The 15,233-nt window shown below is 33.5% G+C and overlaps 1 protein-coding gene across 1 annotated transcript; it reads right to left on the minus strand.

Moving 5' to 3' along the window:
- Positions 1-3,995: 3,995 nt before the first annotated feature.
- On the minus strand, positions 3,996-7,363 carry LOC107488084 (cytochrome P450 87A3-like). The gene is made up of 10 exons (XM_016108779.3): positions 7,127-7,363; positions 6,719-7,040; positions 6,464-6,613; positions 5,836-6,087; positions 5,649-5,738; positions 5,462-5,540; positions 5,091-5,197; positions 4,616-4,743; positions 4,217-4,510; positions 3,996-4,166 (listed from the first exon to the last, which is right to left on the minus strand). Exons 1-9 carry the CDS (start codon positions 7,318-7,320, stop codon positions 4,384-4,386), a joined length of 1,449 nt encoding a protein of 482 aa, XP_015964265.1. The 5' UTR covers positions 7,321-7,363; the 3' UTR covers positions 3,996-4,166; positions 4,217-4,383.
- Between the last annotated feature and the right edge of the window lie 7,870 nt (positions 7,364-15,233).

Here is a 15,233-nt window from a genome sequence, read left to right on the forward strand (position 1 = left end):
CGTTATTAGACGCCTGTTTATGCTATAACATATCACTTGATGTCTTGCTGCACATGAATAACCACTACAGTCGTGGTATGAGGAAAAAGTAACGAAGAGTCGTGGCTGCTATAGGTTTTTCATTTCTCTTCACTGGTACATTGAGCCTAACAATAGAGCCTTTTTTAGTCTTCTGGTTCCATCTTGAACACCTGCATTTCTTGCACCTAGTCAAGTTCTCATCATCACCTCGGTACAACATACAATCATTTGGAAAGCATCTATCTTGGTGTATTCAATACCCAACTTTTTTATTGTCTTCATGGCTTCATATACTGTCCTTGGAAGTTTTGCTTATTCGAATGTGTCCCAAAGTAAGTCAAGAATCATTGTCGTTGCCTTGTCACTCACACCGCACATACACTTGATATGATAAAGCTTCACTAAGAACGATAATTTGGAGTACTTTAAGCATCCGAGATATTACTCCTACTCTCCATCTGACAGTAGATCGCTAAAATCCCGCGCCGCGCGACTTGGACCTTCATACAAGTACGGTAACACGTCTTCATCATCTTCTGCATGTTCGATTGTTGTGATGTCCTCACTCCCATGTTGCATCGTAAAATTGAATGCCTCGTTGATCATTTGGTGTATTTGATTCACTTGGGGTATCAGATTTTCATCTACTCGTCCCAATCCAGGTCTCTCTTCAACCGGCTTCTCACCATGACGCAGCCAAATATTATATCCAGGGGGAAATGGTCATAACAACAGATGGTCGTATGCATCCTCTCTTGTTTGCATAAGTTGAAACCTGCATTTAGGACATGGACACTTTATCATGCCATTGGAGGATGCATTCGCAAACGTAAAATCTAAAAAGTTGTTCAATCCTTGCCTATATTCCACACTATTCCGTGCCTTTGAAATCCAGGTTTTATCAATATCTAGTATAGTATCAAAATATATCGAACTAATTAATAGTGACGTAAGAAATATGAGAAAATAAACTGTTAAAAATTGTCCTCAATCAAAAGTATCACGATTTAGTTTTAGCTAGCAACTTAGGTTTAGCGAATTACAGTTGATATGAAATTTAAAATGGTTTGCACAATATAAAAAATATGTTTCCTTCGCTTACTCTCATAAGGAAAATTGTGACGAATAATACTCTCATAAAATACAACCATATGTAGTCTTATTAGCATTCTTTATGGTTTTGGCATTGTTATTATTTTAAGTTTTTGTCAACGTACTTTAAAGTGAACAATGTGTAACTAATGTCTTTATTAAATATTTTATTACTTCTACTTGTTTTAACTAAATTATTGTTTAGGTGTCATGCAACTTGGTTGAAATTGTTTTCATTTTATGTTAACTACTATTGACAAAATTAAATATTAAAATTCAATAATGATTTCAATTCTTATTTTAAAAAAATTATAAATTCAAATCAATAAATTATATTTTATTGTCAGCCACTTTTTAATTTGGAATAAAAGATCCCCTACAGTTTTAATTTTGATTTCTCAATTATTAGTTGATTACAGACTTCATACATTTTTATTGTATACCATTTTTAAAAATACTTTAACATATGATAAATAATATAAAAGAAATAAGGACTTATGAATAAAATCTTAAGCATCACCCGAAAGGAATAAAGGAAAATGAATGGAAAAAATTCATTAACTATCGCCAGAAGGAAGAAACAAAGGTAAGCCTTGGTATATTTTATTATTTCCACAAAAAAATGTGTATATATATTACTCCCCTGACATTTTATATTCAACGTATCTTTCTCATTTACATTTATTCTGTTATTTGTTCATAGAAAAAGTGTAAATAAAACACTTTAAATCGGAGTAAGCAATTTTACACACATACTGGGGGCTCCAAAACATTAGCAACAAAAAAAGATGAAGTGGTAATAAGTCATTATTTGCATTAAGATTTTGATTAATCTTCCTAAATATGTTGTTGTTTACTAAATTGTGTCGATATCAACGATATAGGAGAAAGAGCAAGGAAGGCCCGTTGGTAGAGGAGAGTTGTTTATCATGACTCATAAGAAAAAATATGGATCGTATATCCATCCCAATGCGCGTGTTGTTAGTGTAAGTCATGTTTGAAAATTTGAAGCAACTTAGCTTACTGTATATATCGTGCTATTGTTAACTCATGCCTCTCCAATGTGTTGTATATTTGTAGGAAGCAATTGCGAATGTTGAGAGGCAGGATGGATCCTCTAAGTACCTTTCATAAAATGATTTACTAGCACAAGTTCTCGGAAATGAGCACCCAGGATGAGTTCGTGCCCTAGGTGCTGGACCATGTCCCACCCAAGTCTTTGGTAACGCTGCTGGACAACCGTCGGGTTCTGCAGAGCCCAATGAAAAGTATGAGAGGAGGATTATAGAATTGACGGCTAAGCTAGAAAAAGAGCAGGCAAAGAGACAGTCGATGCATAAGGTCTTGGGATATCTAGTCCAATAACAAGGAGGCAATTTGCCAATTGAGGTTACTGCAGAGTTGGATTTTTTGGGTGGTACACCGGACTCGTCATGTGCAGGGCCATCTTCATCTGGCAATCACGACTCGCAACAAAAATTTTGAATTTCAATCAATGTTTTTAGATACTTTTACATTTAATTTGGTTTAGTGCTTTATGCTTATTTTCTTCAACTTAAGCATTCTTACTTTATTTTGGATGATGTTATGACAATTTCATTATATATGTTATGTTTGCATATATTTAATTTGGTTTGTTATGTTAATTAAGCTGTTTTACTTGGTTGTAATTTCTCTAAATTAATTGAAAAGTAAAAAAATTAATTGATTCCTCCTTGATATTTAGCGGCAGTTAACACCCGCCACAAAAATGCATCGTATTCAAGTCACTGGCATTTAGCTGGGAAGTAACATTTTTGATCCACATACTGCGACGGGTAATAACTGTCGCAAAACCCAAGTTTTATTTCACGGCAGTTATTCCAGCGGTTGGAAAAAACCGCCGCTATCCGTTTAGTCGTGCCCCATCTTCCGATGTTTCATTAAACCGCTGCAAAATGTTTTGCGGCAGTTTAAAACCGCTGCTAAACGGCTCTAAGAACCGCCGCTAAGTGCCTCTTTTGTTGTAGTGATCTGAGTGGCTCATTTTACTAATAGAACGGGAACAAAAACTAAAGAAAAATGTTATTGAATGATGGACCTTGAAGGTAATTTAATGCTATCATTTGAAAGATGATTTTTCTTTCTTTTATAAGCTGGATTTATAGCCTACCTTTACATCACTTGACACAAAGTTAAACTTATCCATTTCCCTCACTCTCTATAATTAAGGTAACTCATGTCATGAGGAATAATACAACATGATTTTTGTTCCTTTTATAGCATACACAAAGGAAAATCTAAGTAAACTTACAATGTCTAAGTGACCTAATAAATAAAAAGGAGTACTAAAAGACAAGTAAGTTTTGTGATTTGTAATTATCAATTAATTATTATTGATATTTTTAATGATATGAAATTTTATTTAATGGTGTAGAATTACTAATTTGTGAAATGCCGGTCAAATTTTAATAAAAATGCTGACTATATATTTTTTCGTAAAGAATACTATGAACCACCCCGCATAGTACTTTGACTTCCAAAACATATGTCTTCTTGCCTTGTGTGCTTTCAAGATAGGAAGGGTGGCAGGTGGGTTAGCTCGCTTTGCCAAATGGCGGACTACCCGTCTATTGAAGTGGTTGTAAATTTTTACTCCATTATATCTAATCACGGATTGACGGTTTATGCTGCCAATTTTTTTTTAATTATTAAACTATTAAGTATTAAAAAATATATAATTTTACAAATATTTTAATAAATTTATAATTTTTAAAGACATAAAAATAATTATAATTTTTAAATTCACAAACACTAAAGTCTTTATAATTCTAAATATCTAATAAATATAATCATTAACTAAATTTTTTAAAACAAAATAATAAAACTAAAATTGTCCAAAGTAAAACAAACATTGTCCAAAATATATAATTAAACATTGTCCAAGTTTCTAATCAATCAAACATGGTCCAAATTATAACTTGGAGTAAAACAAACAAACATTCCAAATACAAGCATAAAAATAACGTTCCAAATTCAATTATCATGGATTAGGCAATACGGGTTTGACGGACCTTTTATTATAGCGGCCTCAAATTTTATCTCAAATACGGGTTTGACGGACCTTTTATTATAGCGGCCTCAAATTTTATCTCGACCTGCCTTTTTTTTTTGGCGAGCTATGCAAGCCGGTCGGGCAGGTTTCGGCCCGGTTGCCGCCCCTAGAAAATACCAAAGATTGAGAAGGTGTTCAATGTAATTTCCTACCATAATGTGGGAGTGTTTTGGTTTCTAAGTTGTGATGGTACATTCTGATTCTTGATTACTTTGATCATTTTTAATCATCTGAACATGAAATCCATCTGGAAATTGTAATCCAGGCGTTCTAATAATATTCCCTCCTTTGATAGGGTTCCACCTGAAATATTATTCATATTACTATTAAGAAGATACTCTTCATCTGAATTTAAATTTACACTCAAAAGAAATATGCATGGTAGTGACATTTTCATGATGATGTTACCTGTACTTGGTCACCAAGCAATGAATAAAGACAGCCATCTGAACCTTAGAAAAGTCTGCTCCAACACAAAATCTCATGCCGCCGCCGAAAGCCATGAATTGTCTGGTTGCACCATTCAATTCTATTCCCTGTAAACCATTAATATATTAGTGTCTTAGATTCCTTGAAGGAGCTCTAAAAGACTAAAATCATGTAAATCTTTTTGCTGTTTATGACAATTGATAACTATACTCACGTTGAATCGTATACTTATTAGACCAACTCATACTCCATTCCTATTAGATTTGGTATGGCCATGTTTTAAATATTCTTATTAGGTTGAACAAAAATGCTACATTTGTCAAAATCAATTACTAAAATTTTTTATGTGTATTTTATATTTTAAAATGTATTCTGTATGAACGCTGATTTGGTAGTTGATTTTTTATGAAAACAGCATAACTGTGACAAAATATATAGAAGACAAATCACATACCTCCCATCTGGAAGGGTTGAAGGAGAGAGGATCTTGATATTTGGCTGGACTTAAGTGAACAGCTGGGGGACACACCATTACTCCCCAACCTGCTGGTATGGTATATCCTGCATTGCATGAGGTGGTGTTCATGTCAGATACATTACCTATATAAAAAGGCATGTATGTGTATATGTGATGTATGAACTGGACCAATCAAATAAAATTTGTAAATACATTCAGACATTCAGTGTTCCTATTAGTCCAATAATTGGTTGATTTCATAACTATCAAATAAAATTGTCTTTAATTGTTTAATCATTATGCTAATGAGTTTTCTACTTCTCTTTCGAGGGATTCTAAGGAGACAATTAATACATTTAATCACATACCTTTGAAATTAATTTCCCTTAGAGCCTTTCTAAAAATTCCTGGAGCTATATTTGCAAGTCTCACAGTTTCATTAATGAACTGCAAATCATCATGGACTTGAAAAATGAGATTATATACATATGGAAATAATGAAGAAAAAAACATAGAGTAGTATACAAGAAAGCTTGTAATATATTCTGTATTCACCTGAAATGTGTATGTCATTGATTTATATTCTTTCCATGTGACTCCGGAGTTAGGATCTTTGCGTCTTTTGAGTATGGATTCATGTTCTTCCTAAAAGGCAGAATAGTTTGAAGGGTCAAGATGAAGAAACTCAGAATGTCAAAAGCCACAAAAATAGTTCATGAGTAGCTTTTAATTAACAACATACTTGTAATTGCTTGAGGACCAAGGGATTGTGAGAGAGAACTTTGAAGGCGTAAGTGATTGCGAGAGAAGTGGTTTCGAAGCTTGCAAAGAGGAGGACAAACATGAGGTCTAAGGCTATGGCTTCTGTGAGGATTGTTCCCTCTTTCTTGACTTCTTCAACTACATAGTCAAAGAAATCACTATGCTCTTTCCTTGGATTTGCTTTTCTTTCTTCAAGCATCTTCTTCAGCATCTTCATTGCCTTTTTCCTACCCTATGAACAAATTAAACAAACAACACATGCAGCTTCATTCAAACATTCTAGGTTGTGATGCACAGTTGTGCCAAATAATGGCAAAATTTTTAAAGAAAGAACTCAAAAAGCTTATTATTGTTACCGTGGTACAAAGAGTTTAGGAAAGAAACGAATAATTATTTAGAAAGTATTATTTTTGTTATTTATATTTTTCTCATCTGTGATTACAAGGTTCTCACCAATATATAAACCAAGAGTACGCAAAGAGTACACTCGTTATGGAATAATATCCTAATAAATTACATTTATTTTGTTCCCTAATTATGATGTTCTAATAATTATGATTTATATACTAATAATTATGGCTATTGTTGAAGAAATGAATTAAATTTACCTGAAGACATTTATGATATGCTGTTCCTGGTAGGTCAAGAGGGAAGGAGATAAGTCCTTGTATAAATGCAACAAAGTTCTCCCTTAGATTCTCTGATGAATTCTTGGAGTCATAACTGATGAGTTTTTTGGCAGTTAAATCAAATATCATCTGCATGGAGGTACAGACACAAATCAAACCATGTTTAGAAGAAGAATAAGAAGATTATGATATATTTTGATTGTGTATTAATGAATGAATGAACGAATTTCATACAGTGGCTGTTGCTTCTTTAAGTTCAACAGTGTCCTGGCATGACCAGTGTTGTAAGTAAGTGCATGCTGCATGTTCAACCTCAGAGATCATCTTCTTAAGACTTTCAGGACCAAAGAGACTCAGCACCATATTCTTGAGGTACTTGTGCATGAATCCATGTAATGATCCTACATTCTGTCTCCCAAAGATCTCTGTGAATGTATCAGGGTACCAACTCTGGAACACTTGTCCCTCTTGCTGGAATATGAAGTAATTCAAATCAGGGTCTGTTGATACCACCACTGGTCTCCCCACCAAGTTAGTCTTGAATATTGATCCATACCTGAAAAAAAGAGATTCAAAATCAGTCACTGTTTGTAACTAACTTATAAGGTTTCATTGGTCAACAACTGAAATAGTTATATATACCTTTTGATCCTGTGCTTGAGGAAGGCAGAAATGTCATCAGAAGTGTTAGGAGAGAAGAACTGAAGGGTCTCACCAACAAGTGGCAACCCCATTGAACCTGGTGGAAGCCTTCCATTGCATGTAGGATTCTTCCATCTATAAGCCAAAAATGTTGGAAGAATAATGACCAATGCTACAAGATATAGAGGCCACATTTTTCTTCCTTAGAGAAGAAAGGAATGAATGAAAAGCCATTTAAAGAGAAGAGAAGATAAGAAATTTAAAAAGGAGTGGACAGGTTAAGAGTGAGTAACAGTAAGAAGATAAGGAGGCCTGAAAAGATAGTGTATTAAAGTTGGCTTTGCATGCATATGGCATGATACAAGGTCCTTTAGGTGAGAGGTCATTTCATAACAGAGCCTGTTGAAGAAAACAATAATGATAAGGTGCAGTCTATAGTGGCCAAGAATTTTGCGTGGCTAAGGTGACCAAAGAGAAAGAACCAACCCAGATTTAACACATGAAAAATTTGAAGGATGTTGGAGTTTTGTTTGATTGTTGTAAAGACAGTAAATCCACTAGTTAATGACGATAAAAATGTGAATCACTAAAACTAACATAATTAAGTATTCCAGCCTTTTGGTAATTCATTCAAGAGATATTTTAAAAATTTGAAAAATGAAAGTAGAAATATTGGGGAAGTCGGGTGGAAAAATGGAGGAATCTCCAAATCTATCAATGGAATAAGTGATTATGTACAGAGTGGATGAACAACTAGGAGTTCCAGCTGTGATTGGTGCTTAATCACTATGGACAGTTGAGAACTTTAAGGCCTGGCAGGAAGTTTATTATTGGGTTTTGTGAAGGAGCAGAGCATTGGTAGAATGGCGGTAGTCGTCGGCGCTGAGGTTTAGCTTCAAGCGGTGGTAGTCTTCCTATTATGGGATTTTTCTCTTAAATAAAATACATAATTTATCAGTTCAACTAGGTATCCTTTAAAAGTTGTATAATATTCGGCCTTTTATTACAATAATTTAAAAAAAATAAAACAAACATATCTAAAAATTTTAAACAGATTTAGTGTCTTTTTAAAATTAAATACACATTCAAAATACAAACTAAATAAAACTGAAATTTAAAATTTAAATTTAAATTTTAAATTTCTATTTTAAATTTAATATACTTAATTATTAATATATTATAATTACAATTTAAATACACATCCAAAAATCAAATTAGTTATAATTCAAAATTTTGAATTTAAAATTTTAAAATAAATCTTAAACCGTCTTAAAATTTTGGATGTGTTTCAAACATGTTTTGTATATAAGTCAATAATTTTAGATGTGTAATAAATGAAAAATAATCAATATTTACAAACATACATTTTAATAATTTTAAAAGCATTAATGTTCAAATAAGTAACGATAAAATTCAACAAATAATAAAAAAATGAGAAATATTAGATGAATTTTATCGAATAAGATATAAAAAAAATTAATTTTATATTTAATGTTTAAATTTAAATTTTTGATTTATGATTTTGGATGTGTTTTAGAAATATTTTTTGTATCACTTAATAATTTTAGATGTGTTACAATTGAAAACAAAATTGAATTTTTACAAACAAGCATTTTAATACTTTTAAAAGCATTAATATTAAAATAAGTAACGAAAAAATCTAACTATTAAAAAAAGAGAAATATTAGATGAGTTTTTCTCGAATAAGATATAAAAAATTAATTTTATTTTTAATGCTTAAATTTAAATTTTAGATTTATAATTTTGGATGTGTTTTAAAAATATTTTATGTATAATTTAATAATTTTAGATGTGTTACAATTGAAAAAAATTAATTTTTACGAACATACATTTTAATAATTTTAAAAGCGTTAATATTCAAATAAGAAATGAAAAAATTCAAAAAAAATAAAAGAAAGAAAGAAAGAAAGAAAAAATAAAGAAGAAGAAAAGAATATTGATATATACACTGATTATTTATTATTTAATTCAAATGTTGATATAATCTTATTAAAATAATGATGAATGAGTTTTGAGTTAGTATGTAAGTCACTCGAAATAGAAACAAAATAGCACGACTCATCTAATAATAATAATAATAATAATAATAATAATAAAATGTTAAATATGACATAATAAATTTACCTGTAGAGAAATAATACTCTTCTATAAAAATTTTTGTAAAGAAGAGAGAAGAAAAAAAAAGAACGTACACCAGAGAGGGGAGGGGAACGTGCAAATAAATAAAAAACTAATAAAATAACTATTTTATGAAGTAGGTAGGAAGTTAGAGAAATTCTAGTATTTGAAATTTAAATTAATTTTAATTACAACATGTTTAGCTACAAATTAGGAATGTCTTTTAACTAAAATTTATTTAAATAATATTATTTAAATTTAAAGGCTGAATAAAGGCTGAATTTTAAAGGACACATAGCATTTTCCATAATTTATTATTTTCCAAAATCCTATTTTTTTAAGTTTAATTTATCACATACAATTCTTTTTTATGGAGAACAAGTTCGCCGTACCCTTGACGAACTCTATAATTTTTGTAGAGTTCGTCTGAAAAATAGCTAAGTTTTACAATAGACAATGACAATCACTATGACTAAGTTTTACAATAGACAATGACAATCATTATCATCGTGTCCAGAGTATATAGAAGTACACAAGAATACAAAAGAATAAGTCATATTTTTATTGGAGAAATAATTATTTTTTTTAATTTACAATAAGAAAAAATTCTTGTTAAATATGACTTATTTCAGTATATGTATCTGTGCATGTCTGGAAACTATGATAATGGTGATCATTGCCGCCAGCAATGTTGAAGAAGACATGGTTGTTACCTATGTATTTTTGTGTATTCCTATGTATTCTTAGAGACAATTATAATGGCTTAAAAATTTGAATTACGTGAATTTTGAACAAATTTAAAATTTAAAAAAAAATTTAAAGTGAAATTCGCCGAGGTTAGACGAACTCGTCCTAAATCTAAAATAAAATCTGTCTTTAGAAAACTAAAATTAAAAAATCAGGTATAAAAAAACAATTGTTTTTTTATTTTATTTGAAAAAAAAATTCTCTTATCAAAAGGCCTATGATCATCAAAAAAATAGTGGCAGTAGCCTAAAAGCATGCGATAGTCTTCTTGTTCACGGGTTCCCACCGATATGTGAAATGGTGTTAGGGATTAGGGACTCTATGAGTCTAACCCAAATACCCAACCGTGCTTGGTTTCTTTTCTTTTTTTTTTCCTTCTTTCCTTATGTAGCTAGTGCTGAAGTCCTTTGTTTCTGCTAGTCTGGGTTTTCAAGGGAGGGAAGGCACTAGCCAGTAGATAAAACTAGTTGCTACTCTTTTATTATATTATAAAATATTGAGATGGGCTTTTAATTATGAAATGACTAAAAATCTTATATAATTGTGTTAATTGTGTTAATTGTTAGCATAATCGTTACCGTACTTAATTACTAAGAAATTTATAATAGGTGTGTAATATTACTGAAAGGTCAAACCTTAGTCATCCTTAGTCATTAATTACATAGCCACCAGAGAATCACCCAATATAATAACACATTTTTAGGCAATTAATTAAAGTACCAATCAACTTTTTAAATTTTAGAAAAAATGATAAATAAGTCTTTAACTTTTTGATCTGCAAGCATTTAAGTCCTGATAAACCCCAATTAATTTTGTGGTTAATTTTGTGCTTATTTTGGGAGATTTTATCACCTTTTCTCACATTTATTCAATGAAATAGCATGGTTTTGTAATTCTCCCTTAAATTGTGCTTAAGTGTAAAAACATACTTTTTAGGCTTTTAATTTGCTAGTTTTAATTCACCTTTGATTCCACTAGATGCCTTGATGAGTTTGTTTGTGAATTCAGGTTGAAAAGGGCTAGGAATGGGTCAAAGGAGTGAAGAGAAAAGTATGCAAAGTGGAGAACTCATGGAAAAACAAGGATTTGGACTGCATACATCGACGTGCACACGTGACCGATGCGCACGCGTGGAGATGAATTCGCATGGCGACGCGTACGCGTCACAGCTCGCACGTGACCTCATTAATGTGAAAATGCTCGGGGCAATTTCTGAGCTGCCCAGACCCAAATCCAACTCATTCCTAAGGTTATTTCATGCATAATTCAAGCTTGGGCAAAAGCGAAGCAATTAGTTGTAGGATTAGCATCATGTAGGTTAGTTTTTTAGAGAGAAAAGCTCCCTCTTCTCTCTAGAATTAGGGTTCTTAGGCTTATTTGCATCCTAGATCTAGGCTTAATTCCTTGTTTTCATCTTGTTTCCTTTATAATTTCTTGTTTCTACTCCTTCACTCTCATAGTTTGTAGTGTTAATTTTTCTTTTATGCCTCTCTTTAGTTTTATGAATGCTCATGTTGGATTTGGATCCCCTTTCTATCTTAGTTTTATTGCAATTGGGTAGTTGTAGATTTTACTATTTCTTGTCATTTACCATGTTTTCCTTTTATGCCTTCCAAGTGTTGGACAAAATGCTTGGTTGGATGTTAGAGTAAATTTTTGAGCATTCTTGACTTGGAAAGAGGAATTAGGCAATCTTGAGTCATTAAAACCCAACTCATGTTGGTGATCTAGAGTTGTTAGCTAATATTATTTCCGTTGACTCTAATATCTTGCTAATTTAATTAGTGAATTGATTAGGACTTTTGGATTGAGATTATCTAGTCTTATTTGACTTTCTCTCGTGTGAAGATAACATTGTACTTTCTTCCATTATTAGAGATGACAAAATGAGATAAATTCTTGTTAATTATTGTGATTAGTGACTAGGATGGAAAGCCTATATTCTCAATCATTGCCATAAATGTCTCTCTTTATTACTTGCTTTCTTTAGTTACTTTATTTACTTTTTTTGCCCATTTATTTTCTTGCACTTTTATCAATCAAACCCCCCTTGTTCCTTCATAGCCAATAATTGATCACTTCATTGCAATTCCTTGTGAGACGACCTGAGGTTTAAATACTTCAGTTAATTTTCATTGGGGTTTGTACTTGTGACAAAACAAAAATTAAAACTTTAATTGGGCATTGCTTTTTGGTTGGGGACTATACTTGCAACGAAATTATTTCCTCTAACCGAGAAGAAATTCTTAGCCGACGGTTATGCTCTTTCAAGTTTTTGGCGCCGTTACTGGGGAATTACAATGGTGCTATGTTATTGGCTATTGTATATATGCTAATATGCTCTTTGTTAGTTTTGCTTGTTTAGGAGTTAGTTCTTATTAGTATTTGTTTTTATTTTCTCTTGTAGCTATGAATTCTCACCCTTTTGGCTATGAGTTTGGTTACAATTATGTTGTAGGAGATAGAGATTACAATGATAACATGCATCAAGGAAGGAACAACCAAAGATGGGAAGAGCCGCAAAGATTTGATCACCCTTCTTGGCAACAACTTTCCCAAATATGCTATGAACAAGAACCATTCCAAGATGCATACCAATCTAATGTGTGTGATGACCCTCATTGTGGTTGTCAACCACAATCATCATATGCTGATGAACCCACTCCTCAATATAGCCCTCCACCATATTCACAAGCCTCATACCACCATTCACCTCCATATGACCCTAACCCATATCTACCATACCAACCGCCATATGAACCATATCTAGAGCCACCACCATTCCAATACCAATACTCCCAAGAACCACAAATCCCATATACACCACCTCAAGACTTTCACTAATATGGACAACCTTCCAACTACAATGAACCCTCTCTTCCACCACCACCTTCAATGGACCAATCTCTTCAGCCCCTAATGCGAGAGCAACAAGAACTTCTAGCTAGATGTCTGAAGCACAAAGAGGAGTTCAAGGAGATAGAAGCCAAGATTGCTATCGTGGCGGAAGCTGTTAGCAACATGTACTCATCTTACCTAAGCTTGCGCGATCAAGGCACTCCCATTATTGAATGTGGAGAAGTAATCAATGAGCTTAGTGAAGGAGTGAATTTGGAGCTTCAAGGTGAAGAAGGGGAGTTAAAGCAATAAGTGCAACAAGAGGAGGAGGTAGAGATAATTGAACCAAAGGAAGTGGTTGAAGATTTAGGAGATGTTGAATGCCAAGAGGAATCACAAGTTGAAGAGCCTTCTTCCATGAAGCTTGATATTGATGTTGAGGAGGGTGTACAACCTCCAAGGCATATCATGGTTGAAGACTTTGAAGAGGTTGATCAAGAGATGGATTCGATCATCGATGAATTTCTTTGACATAGAGATTAAAGAAGAAGATACCTAACTTCCCACATGCTTGGTGAGCAATGAAGAAGAGATAGAATTGGAAGAAAGCTACCAAGAAGAAAGATTGGAAAAAGTAGTACAAGCAACAAGTCCTCCTATCTATGATGATTCTGCATCAACATATGATCCTTTTGAGTTTGAGGAATCCTTCCTCATTGAACTTGGAATTGATGGTGAGGTAGATTTCACTAAACCTCCTATTTATGACTTGAGTGATGGGAAAGATCTTGAGGACATTGGTGAAAAAGAATGTGAACTTGAGGAAGCTTGGCAAGAGGTAGAGCTTGAAGCACCTTGCTAAGTGGTGGAAACCTCTAGAAGAGGATGGACAGAAGTGGAACGTGTTTTATCAAGACCATTGGGAACTTCTCTTCCTAAGCCGCCATCTAATCCTTCATTCGAGTGGGTAAAACTCATTACTCTTAGCTTTATTATCCCACTTGAATTTGGTTTGCTTAAAACGGATGGCCAACTTAGGTCGCTTTGTGGAATGAAGCGTAAGAGAAGGATGTTTAGTGATTGGTAGTGTAAATCTAGGCTCATTATGGTAAAAGATTCAAGGAGTGGATGCAAATGTTGGTGTAGTACTCAATTGGATGGGTCTAGGAGGATCGTTTGGTGCCTTCATGAGAATTCGGTTTGTTTACCACCCGGAGAAAATCAACATGATCAACTTGAAGACGGGTGTGAAAATAAAGTGTGGGATCCCTGATATAAGGTGTGGATTAACTTTGGGAGCTCATGGTTTGTGAAGAACTCCATCAAAGCTTGGAGATATCAATCTTGAATGACGGAGCTTATTGGAAGTCCAAGCATTGGTGGATGTTCAAGGATGGATTCAAGTACAAGCCACCTTGATGAGAGCTCCCCATAAGTCCAACTTAAGGACAATAAACAAAAGTGCTAGGTGGTAGACACCCCACCATGGTAACATCTTTCCCTTTTTTTTCTTTTGTAAATATTGGTGAAAATTAGTTTAATTTCATGTTTTGTTTGGTAAGTTGAGTTTAATTGGGAGTCTAGTAGGTTAAATAAGGTTTTATGGTGTTTTTGTAGCTGTTTGGAGGTTTGGAATGCTTGGTTTGATGCAAGAACTTGAAAAATTAAAAAAAAAAAAAAGCAGAGCACCAACCCACGCGTTCACGTGACCCCAAGCTTTTCGACCATCCACGCGTACGCCTCGCCCACGCGTACGCATGGATCCAAAATTTTCAACACCCATACATTTTCTCGAGAGTTGTGTGAGTTGTGGGTTGGAACTGTGCCTCTAGCACAAAACCAACCCACGCGTACGCGTCGCCTCTCTGAATAACCATCATGCATACGCGTCGCTCCCATTTCACCTATCCACGCTTACGCGTCCTTCCACGCGTACTGGTGCACGAAATTGTGATCATCAATGGCGCCATCAACATGGTACGCACAATTATAATCTCAACTCTTTATCACAACTTCGCACAACTAACCAGCAAGTGCACTGGGTCGTCCAAGTAATAAACCTTACGCGAGTAAGGGTCGATCCCACGGAGATTGTTGGTATGAAGCAAGCTATGGTCATCTTGTAAATCTTAGTCAGGCAAACTCAAATGGTTATGGATGATATATGAATAAAACATAAAGATAAAGATAGAGATACTTATGTAATTCATTAGTGAGAATTTCAGATAAGCGTATGGAGATGCTTTGTCCCTTCCGTCTCTCTGCTTTCCTATTGTCTTCATCCAATCCTTCTTACTCCTTTCCATGGCAAGCTATATGTAGGGTTTCACCGTTGTCAGTGGCTACCTCCCATCCTCTCAGTGAAAATGTTCAACGCACCCTA

Source organism: Arachis duranensis, chromosome 5 (assembly GCF_000817695.3).
Source record: "Arachis duranensis cultivar V14167 chromosome 5, aradu.V14167.gnm2.J7QH, whole genome shotgun sequence".
NCBI lineage: Eukaryota > Viridiplantae > Streptophyta > Magnoliopsida > Fabales > Fabaceae > Arachis > Arachis duranensis.

Excerpts from the sequence above, each read along its gene's own strand:
- LOC107488084 (XM_016108779.3), bottom strand. The coding sequence starts at position 7,320 with ATGTGGCCTCTATATCTTGTAGCATTGGTCATTATTCTTCCAACATTT. Across the intron at positions 7,041-7,126 it reads CTCAAGCACAGGATCAAAAG|GTATGGATCAATATTCAAGA; the intron begins GTATATATAACT and ends TCTTTTTTTCAG. Across the intron at positions 5,198-5,461 it reads AAGGGAAATTAATTTCAAAG|GATATACCATACCAGCAGGT; the intron begins GTATGTGATTAA and ends CATGCAATGCAG.